Source organism: Crotalus tigris, unplaced genomic scaffold (genome assembly GCF_016545835.1).
Source record: "Crotalus tigris isolate CLP2741 ecotype Arizona unplaced genomic scaffold, ASM1654583v1 scf7180000024319.607755, whole genome shotgun sequence".
Taxonomy (NCBI): domain Eukaryota; kingdom Metazoa; phylum Chordata; class Lepidosauria; order Squamata; family Viperidae; genus Crotalus; species Crotalus tigris.
Genome location: NW_024100491.1, coordinates 224,072 through 250,349, shown reverse-complemented (window position 1 = coordinate 250,349; position 26,278 = coordinate 224,072). Strand labels below are relative to the sequence as shown.

General features: G+C 35.8%; 1 protein-coding gene across 2 annotated transcripts in view; it reads left to right on the top strand.

Annotated features, from left to right (window-relative positions):
- The window catches only part of XPNPEP1 (X-prolyl aminopeptidase 1), a 36,280-nt gene extending 12,855 nt beyond the window's left edge, over positions 1 to 23,425 (top strand). For both annotated transcript variants that reach the window (XM_039325179.1, XM_039325178.1), the window contains exons 5-21: positions 254 to 358; positions 1,049 to 1,141; positions 1,606 to 1,749; positions 2,067 to 2,162; positions 3,180 to 3,261; positions 3,945 to 4,155; positions 5,481 to 5,570; positions 5,756 to 5,806; positions 6,962 to 7,020; positions 7,955 to 8,032; positions 11,769 to 11,840; positions 15,798 to 15,858; positions 17,499 to 17,568; positions 18,371 to 18,544; positions 19,114 to 19,190; positions 20,149 to 20,247; positions 21,851 to 23,425. In XM_039325179.1, the coding sequence (XP_039181113.1) occupies positions 254 to 358; positions 1,049 to 1,141; positions 1,606 to 1,749; positions 2,067 to 2,162; positions 3,180 to 3,261; positions 3,945 to 4,155; positions 5,481 to 5,570; positions 5,756 to 5,806; positions 6,962 to 7,020; positions 7,955 to 8,032; positions 11,769 to 11,840; positions 15,798 to 15,858; positions 17,499 to 17,568; positions 18,371 to 18,544; positions 19,114 to 19,190; positions 20,149 to 20,247; positions 21,851 to 21,979 (1,691 nt within the window). In that variant the 3' untranslated portion in view covers positions 21,980 to 23,425. The remainder of the gene's footprint in view (positions 1 to 253; positions 359 to 1,048; positions 1,142 to 1,605; positions 1,750 to 2,066; positions 2,163 to 3,179; positions 3,262 to 3,944; positions 4,156 to 5,480; positions 5,571 to 5,755; positions 5,807 to 6,961; positions 7,021 to 7,954; positions 8,033 to 11,768; positions 11,841 to 15,797; positions 15,859 to 17,498; positions 17,569 to 18,370; positions 18,545 to 19,113; positions 19,191 to 20,148; positions 20,248 to 21,850) is intronic.
- Positions 23,426 to 26,278: the final 2,853 nt, after the last annotated feature.

Genomic DNA, 26,278 nt, shown 5'->3' with positions numbered 1-26,278 from the left:
AACTATTTCTTTTTTAATACTGCCAGGCATTCATGGTAGGTGTCATCAGTGGTTTGGCTTAGCAGGCTAAGAGAAATAGCTTCCTTCTTCTTAAGCTTTTTTTCAACAAGAACTCCAAAACTCCATCTAGGCTTGAGATGTTTTAGTGTTAACATCTGATTAATATTTTCTTCTCCTGGATTTATTAAACGAGAGCAATGTCTTCCAGTGTATCTGTAGTTTCAGTTCTGCTATCTTCTCTGCTTTCTGACAGGAACTGCCATTATAACAGAGCAACATGCAGCCATGTGGACAGATGGACGCTATTTCCTTCAGGCATCCCAACAAATGGATTCCAATTGGACACTCATGAAGATGGGTGTGTGTGAGCCCAAACCAGGGTTTTATTTCATCTTACCTAGAAAATTATTTTAGCTGAGAAGTGCCCAACAGGATCATATTGAGAAACCTCTATTGGCACACCATCGAACTATTATTTATCAAACTGTAATATATAACATGAGAAAAGGGAATAATTATTAAGGATAGAATACATTGTATTTAAGTAATAAAATTCATGTAAGTGAAATTAGACTTTTAACTTAGTTCTACCTGGTTTTTTTGTAAAGTTATTCTCTGACATGCTACAAGACCAGTGAAGGCCTTAAACCTAATGTCATGAATACCTGCTTTGTTTGAAACAGTATTTTACATTATGTAAACGTAAGTTCTTCAGTTAATGAGTTGCATTTGTTATTAGTTGACAACATGTAATTCCAGTTTTGTCAGGCTGAGTGGCCTGCAGGCAGAAATCAGAATAAAGTAAGTAAAATTAATATTCATCATCATCATCATCATCATCATATTTTAAACAGAATGTTGACACTGCTAGTTCATGTGAATGTTACAGAAATAGGTCTTGCTTTCTCAGGTTGCTTTTGTCCATCCAAGAGAATGCAAATGATTTCCTTGTAGGAAGCAAGGCAATTATCCTATCCAGTTCCTCTTGCTTTGAGTTGACCTTGTTTTAATATTTCCAAACTTGTCTTTTGGATTTTCCTTTTCTTAGGACTGAAAGACATTCCTACTCAAGAGGACTGGCTTGTAAGTGTACTTCCTCAAGGTTCTAAAGTTGGAGTGGATCCTTCTATTATTCCTGCTGGTGAGTTTGACCAAGTGCTTTCATCTTAGTGTAAAGGGTTAAACTTTTTCACCTTGCCCCAATCTACTATTCACCTTCAGGGGGACCCCAATCAACTTTGTTCGGTCTGCAGTTAGTGGTATAGAGCAATAGCATACTGCCCCCAACAATCTATTTAAAGTATTGCTAATTTTCCTTTTGGCCAATGCACAGCAGAGCACAGTTTTCTGGCAGGACGGGTTCTGTAGCATGCCCCATCTGCTGGAGCGAGTTGGGTGGGCCAGTCCCATTGGTTTGTGATGGTTCCTCAGGTAGTCTGGTCTCATACCATGGAGGGCTCTATAGGTGATAACTGATACCCTGAATTGGACCCAGAAGAAAACTGGCAACCAATGCAACTTGCACAACAGCAGGGTTAGATAGAGATTATGTATATGTATAGCAGTAATGCATTATATAACAGATTTTTTCTCTGCATCTTTCAGACCAGTGGAAGAGGATGAACAAAGTTCTGAAATGTGCTGGCCATGTTCTTGTGCCAGTGAAAGATAATTTGATTGATGCCATATGGGCAGATCGGCCACCACGACCTTGTAAGCCTCTGATGACACTAGATCTTAGCTTCACAGGTAAGAGGAACCTAATTATGTTCGCAGATACAGCATTAAACATCGTTTTCTAATGTGATACTCTCCAAATTTTCTGATTTTTTTAACCAACATCTAGATGGCAGGCATCTAGTCAGCAGGCTCCTTTTTAATTCTGTCTTGACAGAAATGGGATGGGGTCGGCATGATATTTTGAAAAACACTGTTGTGACCTTAATGTTTGCTAACTCATTAAAATAGCTCTGAAATATAGGTAATGCTGTCCATTTGCATCAAGAAGACCTTTGCTGTTGTTCTGAATTCCAGTTTGGCTGAGTTCTAATTTCAGCTTGTTACAGGAATCAGTTGGAAAGAAAAGATTACAGCTCTGCGGGGCAAAATGGCTGAGAGGAAGGCTCTCTGGTTTGTTGTGACAGCTTTGGATGATGTGGCTTGTAAGTATCAGTACGGGGCCATTCAGCATTATTTTATTGCTGTTGAGTGATTTCTGTGCATTGGCAGTGAAAATATGTCCTGCAATATGTCCGGAGTATAACTCCATTTTTTTCTTAGACCATAGTTTGCCTATGGTCATACTTGTTGAAAAAAAAAACATGATAGGCTGAACTCGTAAAATATAGTATGCCTAAAACCAAGATTTATAAATCACATAGCTGACTTTCCATAACATCATAATCCTAGATATAATAATAATAATAATAATAATAATAATAATAATAATAATAATAATAATAATAATGATGATGATGATGATGGAAGGGACCTTGGAGGTCATCTAGTCCAACCCCTTGCTCAGGCAGGAAACCCTATACCATTTCGGACAAATGGCTGTCTACTCTCTTCTTAAAAACTTCCAGTGTTGGAGCATTCACCGCTTCTGGAGGCAGATTGTTCCACTGGTTAATTGTTCTAACTGTCAGGAAATTTCTTAGTACAGTATGAAAATCTAGCTGGTCATTAGCAATCCTTTTGAAATGCAGAGATCAGAGGAATTAGCTGATCAATGCAATTAACAATGAAGAAAGGGAGGCTGGTGGTCCCCAGTAATGCTAAGCACTCAGCATTAGATGGATGAAAAATCCCTAGCTCTTGAAGATAATGGGGTACTCTTCCAAGACTCCCATACATAGAGCTAACAGCAAAGCTGTATATCTGTCTAAAGTAAGGCTTCAGTGACTTTTCTTAGGCTAAAGCTATGTTGAGGCTTTGGGTGGGCTGCTATAAATCAGGATTCAGAAAAGAAGGCCAGTTCAAAACTAAATTTGATGCCATTTGATTCTCATTTTAATTTGAGTTGAGCGAAAAGCATTTTCAGTGCAGCCTAATAGTGCCATCTTGTGGCAGAAGCTTTGAAAGGATCCAGAAATTTTATCTGGATCAGGATGTTGGTTAAAAGAAGGCTGGTTGGATGTTAATCAAGGCTGTAACACTACCTTTTTATTATGATACAGGGCTTTTTAATCTTAGAGGGTCTGACGTGGAATACAATCCAGTGTTCTTTGCTTATGCTATCATAGGGAAAGACACTATCAGGTAAGAAGAACTATAGCTTTCTCAGTAATTTTACTAATTTGTTGTTAGTTGCGAAGTCGTGTCTGACTGGTATTTTATTTTTTAAAATGTACATAAAATCTTTAAAAACAAAGTGTTTCTATTAACAGGTATATGTATTTCTAAATCAGTATTAATGGATGTAATATAGGATGCCTTTAAAGCCCATTAAGCAATTTTATTTTATTTTTTGAAGCTCTTGATTGATTTTCTGTACTAATTTCTGCTTCATGTTTGTCTTAGCTTTTATTAACAGAAACATTATCCAGCGCCTGATAGACTTCACCACTTTTTACTCAAACATTGTTTATGTAGAAAATTACCATATAACATTATATTGCTTGCTTTTTAAGAAGTGTGCTTTAGGGTGACTTGAACAGAATGTTATGTACGGTATGAAACTTAAAATTTGAACAAAGGTTAAACTGTACCCTGAATAGATTCTGTTTTGGATATCATCCCTAATTAATATTTCTTAAATTTACTTTTATGAGAGTTATTATCTTAAAGGTAATGTAGTAATTTATGAATAAAAGACATCAAGCTCTTTAGGACTTTCCCAATGACCTTCCATAAATGTAAAGACAGTTGTCGCTCCTGTATTAAAGGGGTAGATTATCCCAGAAATGTCATCTTTTGCTTCTTTTCTCACTCTTCTCTTTTAGGTTGTTCATTGGTGGCAATCACTTAATAGATTCAAATGTGAGAGAGCATCTGTTTTTGGATTCTGCTCAGGACCCTGAATTGCACATACAAATTCTGCCATACGATTCCGTCCTGACAGTTCTGAAATCAATTTGTGAATCTCTTTCTCCACATGAGAAAGTTTGGCTCAGTGATAAAGCCAGCTATGCTCTAACTCAGGCCATTCCCAAGGTGTGTACATACTAATTTATGTCTGAAACCAAGATCTCAGAAGCTGCTAAGGCTTTTTGGATGGATGAAATGACTAGCAAATTAAAATAATTTATTGAAGAAGTGTGTTGGATTAGAAAAAGACGGGCAGGTGAGGTTATCAGCATCTAAAACAGAGAGAGAGAGAGATGGAGACAGACACAAAATATTTATTTATTTTATAATTCTAATAATAAAGAAACTCAGCAGCCTAAAATTATATTTGTCTGATTTTGTTGCCATATTCTACTTCCAAAACCCTCTTTACAAACGTTCTTATCAAATTCCGTATTCTCAGTGCACTTGATTTTCTTAGTCAGAAATTTTGTCTTTCAAATGTCATTCTCTTACCTTCAGCCCTTTCATCTAATCTATGAAGATCATTTTGATTCCCTCATTTACCCAGCTTCTACCATTCCGCAGATAGAAGAAGCATCCCCTCCACTTTTTTCACTAAGTCATTAATACAAAAAAATTTACATGACCAAGGCCTGAACCTGTTTCTCCTTAATTTAAATGCTTACAACTAATTAATCAATTAATGCTTACATTTAACTAGTTTGCTAATCAGAACATCATGAAGAACTGTATTTAATACCTTCCTGAAATTAATTATATTTGTAAAAGTTCAACAAAGGTTATCTGACTTTTTGAAAAAAGAAAGAAGGTAAGATTGATTTGGTAATCCTCACTGTTTAATCCATGCTGGCATCTGGCAATTACCACATCGTTTTCAAGATGTATGCAAATTAATTTGTGGTATGTTCTAGATTGATAATTCCTTGGATCTTCCTTTTTCCCCTTATTGAATATAGGAACAACATTTTCTCTCCTTTAGTTGTCTGCCAATTCTCCAGGATTTTTGCAGATGATACATAAAGATTTGGTGAGGCCATTAGCAAGTTCCTACAGCAACCTAATTATGCAGTTCTTCTGACCTTGGGAATTTAAATTATTTTTGATTAAAGATTTATTCCATGATCATGTCTCTCAATTTCAAGCCTTAATATTGCTATTTTATTCTGCTGTTTACATTTACCTCTCACACATGGGAGAAAAAATGCGCCAAAATACTTTAAAAGCTCCATCCTTTTGTTTCTTTTCTTTTAGCATTTTGATGCTCTGAGATTTGTTCAAGGATATAAATGCAAAACAGACAGAGTCTGGGAATGAGTAAATTATCAGATTTTGATCCAAGCACAGATAGGATGTTGAAGAAAATGTAGCTTACTGTAGTGACCATGTCATGCCACACCTAGACTATTAGAGGCCTGACCAAACTCTGCTTTGTTTTGTCCATGTTTCAGGATCACCGCTACCTCACCCCCTACACTCCCATCTGTATAGCCAAAGCTGTGAAGAATGTGACAGAAGCGGAAGGCATGAGGAAGGCTCATGTAAGTGATCCTCCTAGTTTCCTAAAGCAACAGCCTTTGGTGCAAAAAGCTGAAATAATGAGATATTGTGGGAAGAATTGCTTTCATTGCAATTGATTGCTGAAAATATATGGTAACCGCTGGGTGGATTTTTCCAAATTCTTGTACACTTTTAACTGTTTTATTTCTCCTTCTTTTAATAACAGATTAAAGATGCTGTTGCATTGTGTGAGCTGTTTAATTGGCTGGAGAAGGAGGTACAGTTATGTGGACTATTTTTATGAGAGGAGTATTACTTGGAGTGAATGCTTACATAAATAGCATAACAGCATCATGGATCTAGGAAAGACATAACCAACCTTGAGCCATGTAGGCCTTTATGGGTAATGACTATTGTGGGTCCTGAACAGAGGTACAATGTGTTCTCTGAGTCTAGAAGGGGCATCAAGTTATGGGCCTACATTCCAGGGGAGCACAACCTGTTATCCTGCAATCAGTAAGTTTCTTAATAAATAGCCATTTTGTCTTGTTTGGGTTGAACCTGTACCTATTTCTCCCCATTCATATCCTGAAGGTTTCCAGGCATTGTGTGTTCTGCCATCTTTCATTTGGCACACAGTGAAGGTACTGGGTATCACTTGCCTATTGATGATACCTCATTCTGAAATGTTGGGTGACACTTCCAGTCTTTATATCCAGCTATGCAGATGTTAAGAGTTGAGAAAATACCAAACTCTGGGACACAAGAAAATGAATAAGGAACTGTCCTCTCCCCCCCCCCTTTCATCACCAACAGAATTTGCAATTCAGGAAAGAACAGAAGGACTGTAAAATGGTGCTTCCAACTCTCATAGGTGGTGCTAAAGGATAGTGTGGTCAATAGTGTTAAAAGCTGTTCTATTAGTATTATTAGTAGTGAATGTCCAATAGGATAAAAATAGTCACAATCCTCTCTCCAAACCCTACCACAAGTCATCCATAAGAGCAAACAATGCAATTTCCATTCCATGTCCAATACGGAATATTCCCAATTATGTCATTGAGATACCGTATATGCCGGCGTACAAGGCGACCCGGCGTATAAGACGACCCCCGTCTTTGTCGCCGAGTCGCCTTCCTAGAACGTCATCTTATACGCCGGAAACTACCAGTATTTCCGGTGTATAAGACGACCCCCGTCCTTGGCGCCGATTTTAGCGCTTCCGGAAGTCGCCTTATACACCGGCATATACGGTATATTCTTCATAACTGATGCATAGGCATTTTGTAATTATTAGTCCACATATTGAATACTAATATGTAATGGAGGGAAGCTAACAATGGCATATCAGAAAAAATGCAAAAAATAAAGAAGTCTGACTGAGGTTATGCTATTATATTGATTTAATACTACTTTGTCTGATCCTTGCCAGGTTCCCAAAGGCAACGTTACGGAAATCATAGCAGCAGATAAAGCAGAGGAATTTCGTAGGTAAGAAAAAGACTCACGTGGGATGTCCTGGGTTACTGCAGTCCAGGTTCAGTCAACTGTAGAGGTGGCAGCGACTGTTAGATGATTTCACATGCCAAAAATGAAAACATTTGCACATGCCAAAAAAATGACATTGTTCTTTTAAAAATAAGCCACGAAATCTCATGAGATTTCATGTGGGAGCAGATAATATTGTGCCATTTGGCAGTCTTTCAAGATTTCAGCCATTTTTAATTTTAGAAATTACAATGTTTTGTGGAGTGTAAACTCTACTTTTAAGACAAAATTAATAAACTTGAGTATAGACCTATTCTGAAGCAGTCCAGCTAACATTTAACTGTTGTTAGTGGATGGAGACCCTAAAGGGACCATTAATTAGTGCCTAATTCCCCCTCCATTTCAGCTTTCCAAATCTTGGTTGATTTACTACCTTATTATTAATCTAGAGCAGTGGTTCTCAACCACAGACCCCCTTTAAATACCTTTTGTGGTCCTGGACCATGGCCACGGACCACCAAGACTTAACTCAAATTTAAATCATAACATTTCTTCAATCCTTCGCAGACTCTCATGAAGACATCGTGGCCTGTCCTAGAAGTCTGCGGACCACATATTGAGAACCACTGTTCTAGAATAAGCTGAACAAATCCTGGCTTGCATGACTAAGTTATTAGGTTCCACATCTCCAGAAACTGTCCTCACTGAACTAGAGTAGTGAAAGATGAAGACTTTGGTTGGTCTTGGTTTCTTAGAATTCATAGTTGTGTACCTTCTCCCTATAATAGTTCTTAGCAGTTCAAACCCCACCCAGCTAAGGGGAAAGAGAATAGGCAAATAGGATACAGAAGAGGCAGCTAAAGGAAACATGACTAGGAAGAATCTGAGGCTTTCCTCAGAGATTTGTTTTTTTTCATGACATGTATGTCTTTTTCAGCCAGCAAGAGAACTTCGTTGACTTGAGCTTTGCTACCATTTCAAGTACAGGCCCAAATGGTGCTATCATTCATTACAAGTAAGAGCAATAAAAATCCTTGCACCTCACTGCTGATTGTATAACCAAAAGGACAACTAGCATGATAGTATCTAGCAGCTTAGTTCAAATTAAGGGATAAATTGATTACTATAACTGGATTGCAAAGAGCAAACCTTTTCCTCACATTCCAACTCATCAAATATAACCCTTATGTCATTTGAGGCTTCTTATACCTGAAATGATAATCTCCATCAGTGGTAGCCTTAATCTAGACTTCTGGCTATTTAGTTTATGTGGGGATTAGAGAATTAGAATCTTCATACTGTCTTGGGATTTCTTTATACCTGTTTGTGGAAGAAATAACAAAGAAGAATCTGACTTGTGCCATAATCAGGTAGAGATAGAAATTGGCTTTAAGATTGGTTGCTTTCTCTTCTAGCTATTTGTGTGTTCAAAATTATTACTGTCAAAATGGAATCCTTGTGATTATTGCCATAAAAGTCCAAAATGTGAGGCTTATTATCCCTGTTGCCAAGGACTGCATGACTTAGAATTTGGAAAACTGCCTTTTAAAAGAAGGCTTAAAAATAGTTTCAGTGAACAGCTGAGTCTTGGTCAGAGACCTTGCTTTGGAATAGAAACTAAAACAGATTTAAATGATGGTTAAAGATGAAGGAAAAGGAACTACCATGCCTAGGCTGCTTACTCTCTATTTACCTATTTCTTCAAAGTATGCAAATACAATACACTACATGAGAGTTCAATCCAAGGAATTAAGTTGTCAATAATTTATTTATTTAAATGTTTACAGCCTCTCATCTCCCATTTCATTATAGCAATTCTGGGTAGCTAACAACATGTAAAAACACTTTACAAAATAAGAAATAAATAAAAAATATAGAAAATGTATAATAAGTGCTGAGATAAAAAAAACCACACCTGATAAACAATGAACATCCCACAGAGTCCAGCTAACCTAAACTCCATTGCCCGGGAACAGATCCAAATTTTTAAAGCTTTTTGGAAGGCTTGCAAGAGTCATAGCTAATCTAATCTTTGAAGATAAGATGTTCTGAAGGGCAAGTGCTCTGAGGGAAGAATCTCACTTTCTGGGCTCCACAAGATGATATTCTTCCAATAGATAAAGAATGCCGCAGAATATCTTTCCTGCCTGATTGAAAGGGATTGGTAGAAATGACCACAGAGAGTTACCGTGTAGCTAATACATTGTATAAACAAACAAACAATGCACTAATAATCTGGCTCCATGCTGCAAAAGACTTCCTTCAACATATATATATATTATTAGCTTATAGTATAAAATACGAAAATACAAAAGCAAGAAGTAGGGATCAAAGGGAAAGGAGAAAGGAAAAAGAGACGTATAGAATAGGAGGGAAAAAAGAAAAAAAGGCATTGACTTCCGACTCCCTCTGTTACAGTAAAATAAGACCTTAGCATCCAACCTCAACTTTTTACTTTTCCATAATAGTATAAACTAGCCATTTCTATAATAACAAATCAATCTAATCAGTAAAACCCCAAATCAAAGCACAAAGTCCAGAAGCGGCTTCCAAGTAGAGACAAAAGTACTTGTGTGCTTTTCTTTGATCAGAACACTCAATTTAGCCATCTCTGCTAACTCCATCAACTTTTGTAGCCATTCATCCATGGTGGGAATCGAAACATTTTTCCATTTTTGTGCATAAAGTAATCTTGCTGCCGTCAACATATATAAAATCAGAATTTCAATTTTTTTCCAAGTCTTTTTCCATTAGGCCCATAAGTTTATGGTTTTATCTTTACATTCACTTTAAGAATTTTCTGTATTAGAATATGAATCTTACTCCAATATTTCTTTGCTTTTTCACATGTCCACCATAAGTGATAAAAAGTACCTTCTTTACATTTACATTTCCAACAGTCATTTGAGATATCTTCATGCATTCTAGATAACCTATCTGTTAAATACCAATGATACATTATCTTATAAAAAAATTCTTTTAAATTGTAATTTAGTGTGAATTTTAAGCCTTTCGTCCATATATTCTCCATTGTTCAAGCATCACATTATACCCCAAATTCCTTGCCCACTGAATCATACAATGTTTTACATGTTCACTTTCCAAATTCAATTTGAATAACATTTTGTAAACCTTAACAATAATATGTTCATCACTATTACATAGTAAAGTTTCCAATTCTAATGATAACTATCATCTTGAGTTGACGCAGAGTACATCAAAGTGAGCCGATAGCTGCCCACACCTTTGCATTCTGAACCAATTGAAGCTCCCAGATGTTGTTCAAGGCCAGCCTCATGGGGACAGCCTTCTGTAATGATATGATGGAATGACTTTGAGGGACAAGGGGAAAAAACACTGCCTAGGACCTGAGCAGATAAAAGAGGAGGAGTTCTCAGTGCTTAATGGCCAAGAAAGAAACTTTAAAAGGGTCTGCCCTAATAGACTGTTAAAAGTGATGGCAAGAGATTTGAATTTAAAGACTTGTAAGATTCTGTTAATGTAGCCTGGGAATAAAATGGAATTACATTACCTGATTGTATTTCTTATTTGGTTTATCTGGGAGAGCTATAAATTTATTCAGGAGGTGACCAAGCCATGATTGACTAACTAATTCAATTAGTGCAGAAAAAGAAGTGCTAAAACTCTCCTAACCAAAGTTTCCATGTGTTCCTTTAAGAGCAAGTCAAGGAGGAATCCCAAGTGGAAAATCACCATATCTAAGGACCCTCAAACACAATGCCATTCAGTCTTGCTAGGGATTAAGCTAAAGCCTGCAGTTCTCCATTTGCCTCCCCCCCCCCAGCTTCCAGCTTCCAGACACCAAGACAACGCATCCATAACCTCACTTGGTTGCCTATGGTAGAAATGTAGAATTGGGAATCATCAGCATACTTATCATATTTCAGTGGGGAAATTAGATAACCCCAAAAGTTTTATATAGTTTTAAAGTGAAAAAGAGAGACATCTGAACTCCAAGGCACCTCACCCAGAAGGAAGAGATCAAAGAGAACAGGATAGATATACCAGACCCATCCTGCTCCTGCCAAATGTTATCCACAAGAGCAGTGAATGCTGTTTAATCAGCAAGATCTGAAACCTGACTAAAAGGGGGTTCAGATAATTTACTTCCTCCAGGGTTCTCTGAAGCTACAGGGCAACCAGAGGTGGGATTCAGCCAGTTTGTACCACTTCGGAAGAACTGGAAGCTAATTTTTTGTTGCCCAGGCCCAGAATGGACTTCTGGAAGCAGCATTCATACAGAGAACCGGTTGTTCACATATTTGAATCCTACCACTGAGGGCAATCATTTTCTCAACTATCTTTCCCCAAAAGAAAAAGTTGGAAACAGGATGGAAGTTTCCAATATGGTTGAGTTCAATGATGGCTTCTTGAGGAAAGTGTTGACCACTACTTTATTTAACATCAACAGGACAAGTTTCTTCCTCAAGGAAACAGGTGTGTACTAGATGATAGTAGCTATTCCACCACCTCTGCCCTGAACTTTTGGTTGATGTCAGGTTTATGAGAGAGAACAGTCCCTCCAAGCCATCCAGGTCTTAGTTATACATGAACTTTGTAGATACTTAGACTAGTATATGTAACAGACCAACCAACTCTGTTAATGCTAAGCATGGTACATGCATAGCAAAGTTAATCATCTAACTGTATAATTTAAGCATTCCTGAAACAATGTTGAAACAATAAATTATATTATTATTGTTATTGTTATCGCTATTATTATTGTATAGGCCTTCTCCTGAAACAAATAGAACTTTGTCCTTGAATGAGATTTATCTCTTGGATTCTGGTGCTCAATACAAGTAAGTGGGTTATTATTCTTACAGCTTATGCTCCTATTTTAAACCAATAAGCCTATTACAACATTAAGTCCCTTTTCTGATCTATATTAAGTAGGTATAAACTCTTTAAATCATCTCAGATTTGTTCTGAAGAAACTTAGTGAAAAAATAATGAGTTCAATTATTGTTATTCTGACAAAGGTGGGGAAAGGTTTTTTTTTTAAACTAGCAATTAATTTATTTCATCTTCTATTCCATTATGACTTCTTCTTTGTATGGTTGCTGGACCTGAACTCCAATGACTGGGCAGTTAATATTTTAGCAGACTTTTTGTTTTTGTTTTGTTTTGTTGGAATGCAAATATTGATATTTGCCATACTAGAATACTGCTAAAATAATGCAATATCAGAGACCATTTTTTTCTGAACATATGTTTCCTGTAAATAAAAAATAATAAAATATTGCAGTGGGCAAAACATTAGAATAACATTATTTGCTTAAGTTTAGCTTAAGGGATGCTTAAGAGGCTATAAATGGTAGAGAAACCTCTGACATATTTTAATGAAAGACATAATCAAACTTTGCAGAAAAAATAAATTTCCATTGCAATTTATGGCAACCTTTTAAATTAAATTTTGTTTTTAGTTTAGCTTTGTTTTCCTTATGATGGATCAAGTTTGAAATAGATGTAACATCTGCCTAGATATTATGTTACAGGATAACATACAGAGGTTTTAATGATGTTAGTTTGACAGATAAATATAAATTTGTTAAAGATTGGTTAAGGCTAGAATAGCAATAGCACTTAGACTTATATACCATTTCACAGTGCTTTATGGCTCTCTCTAAGTGGTTTAGAGTCAGCATATTGCCTCCAACAATCTGTATCCTCATTTTATTGATCTTGAAAGGATAGAAGGCTGAGTCAACCTTCAGCTGGTCAGGATCGAACTGCTGGCAGTCAGCAGAATTAGCCTGCAATCCTTCATTTTAACCACTGTGCCACTATGGCTCACTAAGAATGCTTAACGTTTGTAGCATTTCAGCATTCAGTGTATTTACCATCAATCTTATAGTTGTAATCCTGCAAAAAAGCAATCTTCTTCTTATGGCATATGGGAAACTGAGGTGGTAAGAGAACAACATACCCAAAGCTACCTACTGAGCTCATGGCAGAATGAGAGTTGACCTGAGGATGACTTGAATTGTAGCCTACTCTCTTAGAGTATTTTGGAAAGATTTAATAAAGATTTAAACTGTTTTACTCAAGTTTGAAGAATGTTGCAGACCTGACCTGCTCTTTAGGGGAAAATTGTTTCTTCAGAATTTTGACATTTTTGCTAGCCAACATTCTTAGCGGGCGTTTGAATGGGAGCTGTGTGAATGTTCTTTGATAAGACATACAATGGGATCTTTCTCTTGTCAGACAGTCTAATTATTGGTTCCTTCAGATTTACAAAGAGAAGCAGCCACTTGAGAATAATGAGTTAGCCATCCATGATATTTTCCAAGCTGTAAGCACAGCAGAACTGAACTAGCTGAGGCTGCAAAGTTAATGGTAGGACTTTTCAGGTCAAGTCATGACCTAAGCGGGGCAAAGTGTCTGGAACTCTGAATATAACAAACTTGGAAATTTTTTTTACTTCAGTCTAATGTCCATCCATGCTGATGAAGTGGTAAGTGGACTGAAATAACTTAAGGTCACACATTTTCTGCCAAAGTGTGTATAACCTACAAAAGAGCCGTTCCTAACATCTTACTTCCCAAATAGGTTGGTAACAGTCCTCAGAATCCGCACTGAGTCTTAGAATTGCTGTCCAGGCCATACAAAATATACCAGATTAGTAAAGGCTTCTGAGGAATCATAGAGATAAAAGGATTGCTTTTACAAGACTAGTCTCCTAAATAAAGACTAAGGCAAGATTCTATTATTTCTAGGAATAATCCAGCAAGTAGATAAAACAATAGTATTAGCCGAACTTTGAAAATTTCTCCCACTGGATCCAGATGTTCAAGTTTTTGCATCCACTTGTTTTTTACTGTTTGCCAAACATCCAATACATTCTAAAGAATTTTAATATTTGCTTTCTACTTTGTTTGGTATCAGTGATTGTTATACACCTACTTATATCCCCTACCACTATAGATGATCAGAATTTTGCTTACTGTAGATTCTTCTGGCTTTGTAATCTTAAGTCGCTCGTAATTATTGAATTTGAACTGATAATTTGGATTAAATTTCCAAATTGAATTTGGTGGAATTCCTTCAAACTTTTGAATTTGAGCAGTTGATTTTTGGAATTGAATGAAGTAGAATCAGTAAACTTAATCAAATCATATCAACACTTTGATCAGAGATAATTCCTACATATTTAGGTTGAGATCTGTGGAAGCACACGCCCCTAAATTTTTCCCTTTATACTATGTTAACATGATTTGTTTCTCCAGTGTTGATTGGTTCAACACAAGGCAATTTATTGTATAGCTTTTATTTTATGAGTGCCAAATAACTGGTCTATGAAATGCTGCTGTAGTCTTACATAAAGAGACATCCTTGCATGCATTGCAGAATTAGGAAGAACTTAGATCATTCAGTAAAGCTTCTTGTGTTGAAGCCAAGTCTCTTGCTCCTAAACATTCTGAACAGCTTTGGGCTAACAACAAGAACATGCAGACAGCTTTCCAGGCTGAAATGTTCCATAGGCAGAGAGCAGGAAAGATGCGAATGCCCAAAAGGCCAGAGGGCTATGCAATAGATTGGTTAGAATAGAATTTCCTTTCCTTTTTATTTTGCTCTAGTATACTGACAAACTAGTAAGAAAGTGCTTTTGAGCATACAGGTTTAAGGGGGCAGGAAGACAAATTTTTGAAAGTTGTAGCATTACATTTTTAAAATGTGTTTAAAATTAATTTTAAAAGTTTTTCAGTATCATCTTGTAGCTGAAATATTTGTGGATCTGTAGGACATCTCAGAATTCTGGAGAAACTTTGTAGTTCAGGAGTTTGAAGATCATCTGCTAATATGTGTTGAAAATCAATACTGCTGCAGTTATTTTTTCTGTTTTGCCATTCCACTCTCTGTGTTTACATTTTAGACCACCTTGAAGGTCTGCTAGGCATATTCCAAGTTATAAATCAAAACAATTCAAGTATATTGACTAGATTCATAATGTTATTTCTTTGTTTTGGCTTAGTATGTTTCAAACATCCATTCATTGTTGTTTCTAATGCCTGTTATCGTTTAGCATGTTGCCTGAACCAGGCTGCATGATGGTAACAAAGCCCAATTAAAACAAATTGTATTTCGTGAAAGATAGGAACATCTTTTCATCTATATGAAAAAATAAAAATATTATAAAGTTAATAATAGTAATGCAAAGTAGAAAAATAAGCATGACAGTATCTATTGATTATTTATTCATTCTGCCATGTGGTAGACCAGTGGTTCTCAACCTGTGGGTCGGGACCCCATTTGGGGTCGAATGACCATTTCACGGGGGTCACCAAACCATGCTGTCCGCCATTTTTTTCCCTTTTCCCTAGCTGTCCTACTCTTATTGGTGGCCACACCCACTTGGGGGTCACCACAACATGGGGTCACGGCATTAGAAAGGTTGAGGATCACTGTGGTAGACAATTTCTACATTTTAGTTTCCAAAGGAAGACTGATGCATAGAGTTCCTTTATGAATAATCTTATTCAAACTTAAAATGCTGAAAGAGAGCCAGTGGTCTTTCAGTGTCTATGTGAGATAATTTCATTATATAGCACTACCTCTCAGTAATGAAAAGGCCTCTTATCAGGGCAAGCAGTGGCTATTCTAGTGGAATCTTATTCATTTTATAAAACTGTTTGAAAACATCCACAAAATATATTTCCTTCACTGTGTATTAGTTATTAGAATTTGAATCTGGTTTTTAATCTTATAATATTGGCAACATCTTTTTTAGAATTTCTTTTTGTTCTTTTTTATTGAAGGGATGGAACTACAGATGTGACAAGGACTATGCATTTTGGTACCCCATCGATGTATGAGAAGGTATTCAAAATATTTTTTCCTAATTGCCTCTCTTAATCAGTAAACATTATAGGTTACATAATTTGCTAGATTGCATTAATTTAACGTAGGGAACTATTTGAAAATCAAATCTGATAATATGAATTATCCCTTAAATGTTATAGGTAACATATCCAACCTTAGGCATCCAAGGCCATTCACCAACATGGATGCCAGCTTCCATAAGGAAGGAGTAATTCTTTGAAAGATATCTGGAAACCATTAAACTAGGGAAACAGCAAACAAGTAATTCAACAGAGTTAAGATGTCATCTTGTGCACTCCCGAGTCCTCCTATACCTAGCTAGCTCGTATCATGCATCCTCAAAGTATACTATACATTTTTCCAAATCATATGTACAAGTGAATCCTGTTCCAGCATTTCTGTATTAGCCCAGCTCTGTCTGTGTATATAGTTGATTGGCTGACTATGTCAGTAGTAGATTCACAGATCCCTAGCTATTGTGTTGCCCAGCTGGTGTGTTTATTATCCTATCTTCTGCAGCACCACTGAACATAAGCTGTACATCATTTTTATCCATAGGGCATTACAATTTACCTTTTATTTTGATCAATTTGACATTAATGATCTTGTCAGTGCAATTAGTCCATGATTTGTTTTGAAGTTAACTCAAATCTTTGCACAAATAACTGAAGATGAAGAGAAAAGAAAGAAAATGAAGAGAAAATTCTATTTTGTCAACAATGTAACTACAGTTTGGTGTTGGGGAAAAATAATGTTCTAAAAATAAAATCAGCATATATCAATTTGTTTCCAGTTTTTTCTATTTTCCAGTAGATATTAAGCTAATTATTTTTATACCTACTTTGAAGAGATGCAGCAAGTTAATGAATCCTATTTTTTTATTTTTAAGTTAATACATTCAATGCTATTCTTTTGGTCTAAGCAACATTGTATAAATCAAGAAAAAGAGTACGTAGTCAGAAAAGAAAACTGAAGGAAGGTAACAAAAAGAAATACATCTAAAACTAGTTTATACACACAATTTATTATATCTCTGTATCTTTTTAGCTATTGCAACTCATCCTTGCTTTCTCCGCATCCATATAGCACCTTAAACTTCTCATTTTGCTTTTTTGAGGAACTCATCAACTCCAACTAATCATGACTGCCTTGGTTTCCCCCTTCCTTTCAACCCATTCATTCTTTGCAATTTGTACCTCATTCATCCTCTCTGCATCCTCAAATCATTTCAAGGTACTTTGGCTTTAGTCACCCACTTCACAAACCAATGCATCATTGCCATATCTCTAAAATTAAGTATATGCAGTGTACTGGCATAACTTAATAATTTTATTCTGGTCAATGACAGAAATTCTTAATACAAATATATAGCAGAGCCAAGGAGAACATTTTTTGGAAAGTCCACGTAAAGACTGATTATATGAAAGCTGGGTCTTTCAGTAAACAGCCTCTATCCCTATTAGTCTTAGAGAGACTAATACTGCTCTTTATTATCTTTATTATCCATCAAAAATAACTGCAACCTCAAATATATTGACAAATATCAGCCCAGAAATGTTTATAAAATGGACTGGGCCACAAATAATTAGACATTTGTTTTAATTTGCTTTATTTACTGTGTTTTCTTTCTTTTGCAGGAGTGTTTTACCTACGTCCTGAAGGGCCACATAGCAGTCAGTGCAGCCATATTTCCTAATGGAACCAAAGGTTGAGGTTTTTTAAAATTATTTTTCAGTATCTTCATTTTCATTATTTAGTTGGAATTGAAAGGAGATATTCAGGGCATTCAGCCCAAGAGATTGGAAGTGTACATATGTCAATAGAGTTTAATTCGTATCCTGAGTAGCTTTGAGTGGCTCAGCTCTCAATGATTCACTTGGTGACTTTGGTCCCCTATTGTGTCTCATGGGGCATTCACTCATTGTATTAACAATGTATTAACAATATTTTTCCTAGTCCAGAATTGATTAACTGCATTAAAATATGAATTAGGGTTTATAAACAATAACATCTCACCAGACTGTTACAGAAGCTTTTAGCTGGTGTGTATATTGGGTGTTTGTACTTTCAGTATGTTATCATTGAAATTTTAATAAAGTAAACTCTTGTCTTTGTTATTTTGTGTGCAATTCCTATTCCACAGTATTTAGTTTCTCCTCTGGGTCATGCTATTCTGGAAAGTTTTCCAAATTTAATTCTTTAAACTAGAAATAATTTGTGATGCTAGACATGGTATGACCATCTTTCATCTCTGATATTAAATTCAGAGTATCACAAATTCTGTTCAGATAATTAATATAGATCATCACTAATTACTTTAGAGAATTAATTTACGAAAAAATCAATAGACATAATGGCCAGATCATCAGGTCCCAGAGGAGAAACAAAATGTTCCCCAAGCCATTTCCTATTACAATCTTCTTGATTATAGAGTAAAAATATAACTAGAAAAAAGGATAGTTTGGAGTTGTTATATTTGTATCTTGGTAACTTTTGCCTTCATATATAGGTCATCTCCTGGATTCCTTTGCTCGCTCTGCATTGTGGGATCAAGGCTTAGATTACTTGCATGGTACAGGTCATGGAGTTGGTGCTTTCCTCAATGTACATGAAGGTCCATGCGGCATTAGCTACAAAACATTTGCAGATGAACCTCTGGAAGCGGGAATGATTGTTTCTGATGGTAACTTATCCCTGTTGATTGTTATATGAAAATAGCTATAGACCCTTTTGGGCAAATGTGTTCTGCTCTTTTTTTAACTTTTGGAATATGTATATAAAAATGTTTAACCCTTGCATACTTTTTGGTTCCACATATTTTACAGGGAAGGACAAGAATGCAGTGGTATTTTCTCAAAAAAATAAACATGAATAATGCAATTATCGTACTATTTTGTATTTTTAAAATGTCTTCAAATATTCAGACTTTTTTGTACGTGCTTTATTTCAATAATCAATAAAATAGTTCTGTAAGGTCAGTTATTCAGTTTCTGACAAGAGTCATCTCAAATATGTTTTCTTAGATTAGGTCACAGATGTTTATCCCTGGAATGATTTATCAACCCATCTTGTATGCACTGAGACCTGACATGATCCTATATTCATGAAACATAACTTTTTTTTAATCAACTATATGAAATTTGAGGAGCTGTTGGCCAATAAATACTTGAATATTTCTTACTCGTGAGAGTTTTGCTCTTATTTGTGAGTGTTTTATTCTAAATGTTTTTTCCCTTAATTGTGTCTCTATAGAACCAGGTTATTATGAAGATGGCTCTTTTGGGATCCGAATTGAAAATGTTGTCATTGTTGTTCCGGCTAAAACAAAGGTAATTGATCCTTCAGCATCTCCAGGACATGATTTTAATGTGCAATGCCTCCCTGATGGTCTATTTAGAAGTTTAATCAAAATAAATAAGCCCTTTAATGCAGGGGTCCCCAATCCCTGGTCCGTGGACTGGCACCGGTCCACGGCATGCCAGAAACCGGTCCGCGCAAACAAGCGAAACCCCATTCACGGGATGTAGGCAACACACAAAACCATGCCCCCTCCAGTCTTCAGAAAAAAAAACTCTCCACAGAACCGGTCCCTAGTGTCCAAAAGGTTGGGGGCTGCTGCTTTCATGTAACAGTATACTTAGTTCCCAGCATATGGCTCAGAACACAACATGATTTTGGAATGTATTCTACTTTTCATGTGTTCTTCCCTCGGATGCACAGTATGAGGGCTTTGGACACCAACTGCATTTGAACATCTTTGATACCTGTTAAGTTTGATTCTTTTTATTTAAGAAAATTAATGGGAAATTGGCACCCATTACATAGGAGGTAAAATGGTGGCTACCTATAGTTCCATGCATTAAGAACATGCAAAGTAAGCTGAGCTGAGATTGAAGCAGGTCATAAAAAACAACATCAAAACTGATTTTGAAGCTGGCATGATAACCATTTTGTGAGAGCACCCTAACATGACCAGTATGCTCACTAATTCACAGAATTTGACTATTCAACTTACCCATTTGCTGACAAAACCCATACATTTTACATTTGATCAGAACAGAAATATTAATTTCACTATGCCTACATACTTTCATACTAGATTCCTTGGTTGGAAATTTTTTAACAAGTGGGAGCTTTATTAAAGTCTGTTTTAAAGTGTATTTCTTTAGAACAGGCAAGACAGTCTGGCAATTATCCATACATATATCTGTTCCTCTTGATATATTCCTGATTTTTTCAGGAAAAAAAACCTCCTCTTCTGACCAAGTAGCCTTTTCTTCTTCACAGTATAACTTCAGCAACAAAGGGAGTTTGACTTTTGAACCATTGACCCTCGTCCCAATCCAAACTAAAATGATACTTGTTCATCTATTGACTCAAAAAGAGGTAAGAGGGGTAAAATTGCAGTATGGTGTATTTGGAAGCTTTTATTCTGAACTTTGAAATCAAGCCAAAATGACAATATTTATTTCTTATTTACAGCCAAACTTAACTCAGTCATTTCTGTTATAAAATGAAGATAAAATAAATGACACCAGGGTATAAGGAGTTCAGGAGGTTGGGTAGGAAAATCTCCTAATTCACCAAGAGTTCAGGAATACAGTGTATTACATTTAATATAAAGGAAGACAGTCCCGACCTTAAGATGACTAATTCAAAGAAAATTAGATAAAAACCTCCATTATCTATTCTGAATGAATTTAAGGGGGTTTTAAACATAGGCACGCATACACACACAAGACACACACCTTATGTTACTGGAACCACATCACACATTGGTATTTTCCCTGCTTTTCTATGTTGCAAGCACCCAAAACAAACACAAGATATACAAAGTTTAAAACAAAGATTAAAATTATTTATTAAATTTATTTGCAAGTTATATGAGGTATTTTTTAGCTACTGAGGTTATTGTGCAGTAGTGGTTCAAGTTATAAAAGTTACCAAACATAATGTAGCTATCATGCAATATATACATTTGCTGAACTACCAAGGAGGAGGTAGACAACTGCGAAGATGCTGTTAATACCTACTAAAGGTTGGGAAAAAGTTGGAGATGTTAATGAGGAACTGCAGAGTCATCTTTGGGGACGGGCTTATGCAATGTGAGTAGATTTACGTATGAATAACAGCCGCAGAAAGTTTGCCAATAGTACTGAAACTTTAGCAAGCTATGAACTGTAATGTAGTAGAAAAGAATGCAATTCCTCACTAGAGCTAACAATATTATTATGTGCTGCACTTATATCTTACTATAATGTCCTGGATTTCCTAAGCATGTAATCAGGACATACGTTAAAGAGAAATATTATAAGCTTCCTGCAGAAGTATAAAAACCTTTAATAATGAAATATACTGTATCTTGATTCCTCTCCCTAAAAGGCTATTATTACTACTACTACTACTGGGAGCATTGGGCACCCAGTGAACAAAACAACAGCAAATTACGCAGATGCTTTTAATGGATAAGAACAGAATTTTTGAAAGTAAGGCTAGGTAATTAGGAGCCTGAACAATCCCTATTTATTCATAGTAAACCCTGGCAAGTTTAAAACTCAAAACCAAAATAAAATAAGTCAGCCTTCTATACATCGTATGTAAATTATGCATCTAATTTATGGAATCAGATAAAACCTTTGTTACTATCATAGAAATGGAATCAACAAATGCATACATACATACATCTCTAAACAAATAGATGACAAAATCGTGTGTCATGCAATAAATGAAAGTCTCACATTTGTCAGATTTCTTAACATTATATCCTGCCCCACAATTCTCTGTGTAGTGGTGCCTGTCCTCTCAAACAAGGTTGCCTCATAGATCTATATGCCACCCCCCCCGCTCTGGTTTCAAAGGACTGTGAAGAACCGTTTTTTTAACCAGATCTGTGATGAAGGAGAAGTGAAGTCCCATCCCTTCATCGGGCTTGCCATTTTTTTAATCTTTCTTCTAGACAGTTTTTTTTCCCCTTTTTCCTTCCTTTTAGTGTGACTGGCTGAATGACTACCACAGAAAATGCAGAGAAGTGATTGGGGCAGAACTTGAACAACAAGGACGACATGAGGCCCTTCAGTGGCTCATTAGAGAAACAGAGCCAATCTCTCAAATACACTAATAAGAGTATTTCTATTTTTGGATGTAATTCCTTTTTAAAAATCCATGTTCAGGACTGCTTTGGCTTTACAATGATGATTTGGGGGAGGCATGAGTTTTTTAAAAGAATAATAATCAAGATAAATAGAAGAAGAACAATGGACAAGATAGAGGGTGAAAGGATTTATTCCCCTGTGATGTTCTCTCTGTTTTTTCCTTTTGATAATGAACAAAATTAAATTCAGAGCTTAAATCTGTGTCTTAAACAATGAGATGGGTTAGTGGGAAAGAACACATGGCTGTGAAACTAATCTCTGGATCAGATTGATCAATTTCCTTGTATAAACAGTGAAAGTAAGAAAATATTCCATAATGTGAGTTGGCTCTTGGTGGCAATTTTCTCAAATGTTAAGGAGGAATGGTATTGCATCAAAGGCGCACATATCTGCTAAAATTAGTGCCTGCATAGGTTTAAGTTTCCTGAAAAATAGAATTTCTCATAATTATTCCTGAAAGATTTTAGCATCTGGCTTTGCTGCATCTCATATTTCAGAAAGGCAACTAGTTACTGCATTTTTATCCTCCAATAAAGGAAGTGCCAAACAATACTTTGCATTTTTGAAGCATTCATGACTGATCATATACTATCCAGTGCACGCAGGCTGTATCCCTATGCCTGTCTGTTGCATTCAGTTTTTTTAATTCCAAAACATGACTGCAACCTCAGCAGAATATATCTTGATAGCCTCATGCCATCTCAACTAACTGAGCAATTTATTTTCAATAAATAATAAATGGGGCAATCTGCAATTGAGTAATACCAGGGGACGGGGTGTAATTTTTTCTTTTTTCTTAGTACATTAAAAATTCTGAAACTTTTTTGGATAGAGATATACCCACCTTGCTGAAGCATGCAATATAACACAACCAAATTTTCTCATGACTATATATTTCTAAATGTGTGTAATAAGTAAACATAGTATCAGCGAATGTAAGGATCTTTTGAATGTTTGAACAAATGCTTTCTGGGCTTTACTTTTTAGTCTGCAAGATCTCCAAGGACCTATAGGTGTTGACGCCATATTGAAAAGTTTAGTCCAACATTTTTGTGATAACTTGGAGTCAATAGAATGTCAAATCCCCTTGATTAAAGTAGACTATACTTTTCTTCAGGTGTTTCAAAGCATGAAAAAGGAGCTGGGCAAAACTTAGTGTATGTTCTTTTGGGGCTACTCTGTATGCAACTCTATGCACTCAGAGCATCCTGGATCTGCAGAAATAGTTTCAGGGAGAGAACTCAGAACTCTTTTGGCTATACTGGAAATGATGAGGGTTATCGCATTTTATGTGTTCTAGATTGGGGAAGGGTCACTAGTACAATTTGTGCATGTTTTAAAGCACACTTTTCTGTGGAGGATTGTGTTAACATTCATGTGTATCAATTAATTAAAAACATAAATTCTAAATAGTTCAAGTTTATTAGTGTGATGACTTATGGGATACCAACATGAGGTATTTGAAATGTATGTATGTGTGTGTGTATGTATGGCATGCGCGCTAGAAAAGTAATGGAGGATCTGGGCATAACCATCGGGTCCACCAACAGGCTGCCAGATGTGAATCAACTTAGCACATTGCAGAGTAATACAACTAATGGGCCGATTACGCGCATTCCAACCCTGATGACGTTGGCAGTCGGGCCGATGAAAGCTTGGTAATTCTTTTACCTACAAACTTGTTTGTATTAAACAGGTTTGTTTTATTTTTATCCTGGTGTTTGTTTTTTCTATATTATATATATATATTGTAAGAAAAATAGTTATTCAAGAAGCATATAAAAATACTTCAGCTGTCACACTATATAGAGAGTAATGCAGTTTGGGGAAAGAGAATGCATTAGTGTTGTGGAAAAACCATGATACTTACATCAAAAGACAATGAGCAGCAGTTAGAGTGCAGTACTGCAGGCCACTTTAGCTGACTGTGTTCAGCAGGTCAGCGGTTCAAATCTCACCGATTCAAGGTTGACTCAGCCTTCCATCCTTCCGAGGTAGGTAAAATGAGGACCCAGATTGTTGGGGGCAATGTAAATATATATACAGAAAACAAATATATATATATATATATACATTATCATATTATCATATATATATATATACATTGCTTACTGGTGTACACCACTTAGAGAGTGCTTGCACTTAAAGCGGTATATAAGTCTCATAAATAAATACATAAATAAAGACCACAAAGGGTTGGAGAAAACAGGTTTATTTGTGCACAATGGTTCAGAGCATTAGCATGATAGACTCTAAGTATGCATTCCTGACAGTGCAAGTCCATGGAGTCCATGGCCAACCCTTGGCTACATTGTCAAGCTCTGTTGGATCAATAGGTGTATACATTTGGTAGGCTTCAAGCAACTGAGCGTAAAATGCTTCCGGACTCTCTGTGGCTTCCTGCACTACTAAGGATGGTTTGGACATATTTTTTTTTTTTATTGAAAATTTTTAAAAGTTTTTACAAAAAACAAAAAAGACAACAACAAAAAAAAACAAAACAACCCTCACCCAACCCCTCCCAAACCACCCCCTCCATCCCCCCCGAGCTTCCCAGAGCTGAATATAGGCTTAATTGAAATTTTAAAAATCCTAAAAAAAAGTTAAACAACTTATAAAGTAATTAACAATAAGATATATATATAACAAAAAAACATAAACATTAAAAAGAAAATGTGCTTAAAAAAGAAGAAAAAAGAAAGAAGAAAAGAGAAAAAAAAGAAAAAAGAGAAAAAGTACAATCTATAAAATATCAAAGTTTATATACAAGTTATAAAAAGGCTAAATGGTATTTTTTTATATCCAATTTGTATTGTGTGAAATTTATCCATTTTTCCCATATGGCAAAAAATTTCTCTTGCGATTGCTCCTTTAAAAAAGCCAAAATCTTTGCCATTTCCGCCAGATAGGAAACTTTAAAAAGCCACTCTTGCAAGGTAGGCAAAGATTCCTTCTTCCAATATTGCCCTACTAACAGCCTTGCGGCTGAAATCAAATTCAACATCAATATAACCTCCTTAGCATCACAATCAGTAACAATACCTAACAAAAACAGTTGTGGAGTAAATTTTACCCTCTTTCTAAAAATTCTTTGGATATTCCACCATATCTTAATCCAAAAAGCTTTTATATTTTTACACGACCACCAAATATGATAATAAGTGGCGTCCAGGCAACCACATCTCCAACATTTAGGCTGTAAGTCAGGATACATAAGAGACATTTTTTGTGGATCAAGGTGCCATCTATAAAACATTTTATAAAAATTCTCCCTTAAGTTCTGGGCTTGTGTAAATTTGACATTCCTCACCCAGATAGTTTCCCAGGTATCCAGTAGAACTGGTTCACCAAAATTTTGTGCCCATTTAATCATACAGTCTTTGATTAGTTCTGATTCTGAATCCAGTTCCACTAGAACCCCGTAAATTCTCTTAATGTGAGTTCGTCTTTGATCCTTTACTTGTTTAAAAAGATTTTCATCTTCTCTAAGCAAGCCCATATTACGATCCATCTTCCATCTATCCACTATTTGTCTATATTGAAACCATGAATAGGTAATATTTTCATGTAGTAAATCTTCCAAAGATTTTAACTGCCAATTTTGGCCATCCCATCTAAGTAGTTGTGTATAAGAAACCCTATCCATTTTAACTCCTCTCCTTATCCCCTCTATCGCATGCCAAGGTATAGCCCATAATGGTATTTTAAAATCACTTTTATAATATTTCCTCCAAACCCGAAGTAGAGAAATCCTTATAATATGAGATTTAAAAACCTGACCCACTTTTTTATTAAAAATTAAATAGGCCATGCCATCCAAAAAGTAAATCCCAACCCTCAAGATGGAGTATTTCTACATTTGTTAAATTTACCCAATCACTAATTAATGTTAAAACCACAGCATCATAATATAATTTCAAATTTGGTACCTTGAGTCCACCTCTCTCACGGAAATCTTGCATAATTTTAAGCTTTACCCTTGGTTTTTTCCCTGCCCAAATAAATTTATTAATGCCTTTCTGCCATTCATTTAAATTAATCTCATTCTTTAAAATAGATAGCATTTGAAACAGAAAGAGAAATTTTGGTAAGACATTCATTTTAATCACTGCAATTCTTCCCATAAGAGATAACTGTAACTTCTCCCAATTCTTCAAGTCTTTCTGTACTCTGACCCACAGCCTTTCATAATTATTCTTATACAATTTTACATTAGAAACAGATAAATTAACCTCCAAATATTTTATCTTATCAACAATTTCAAA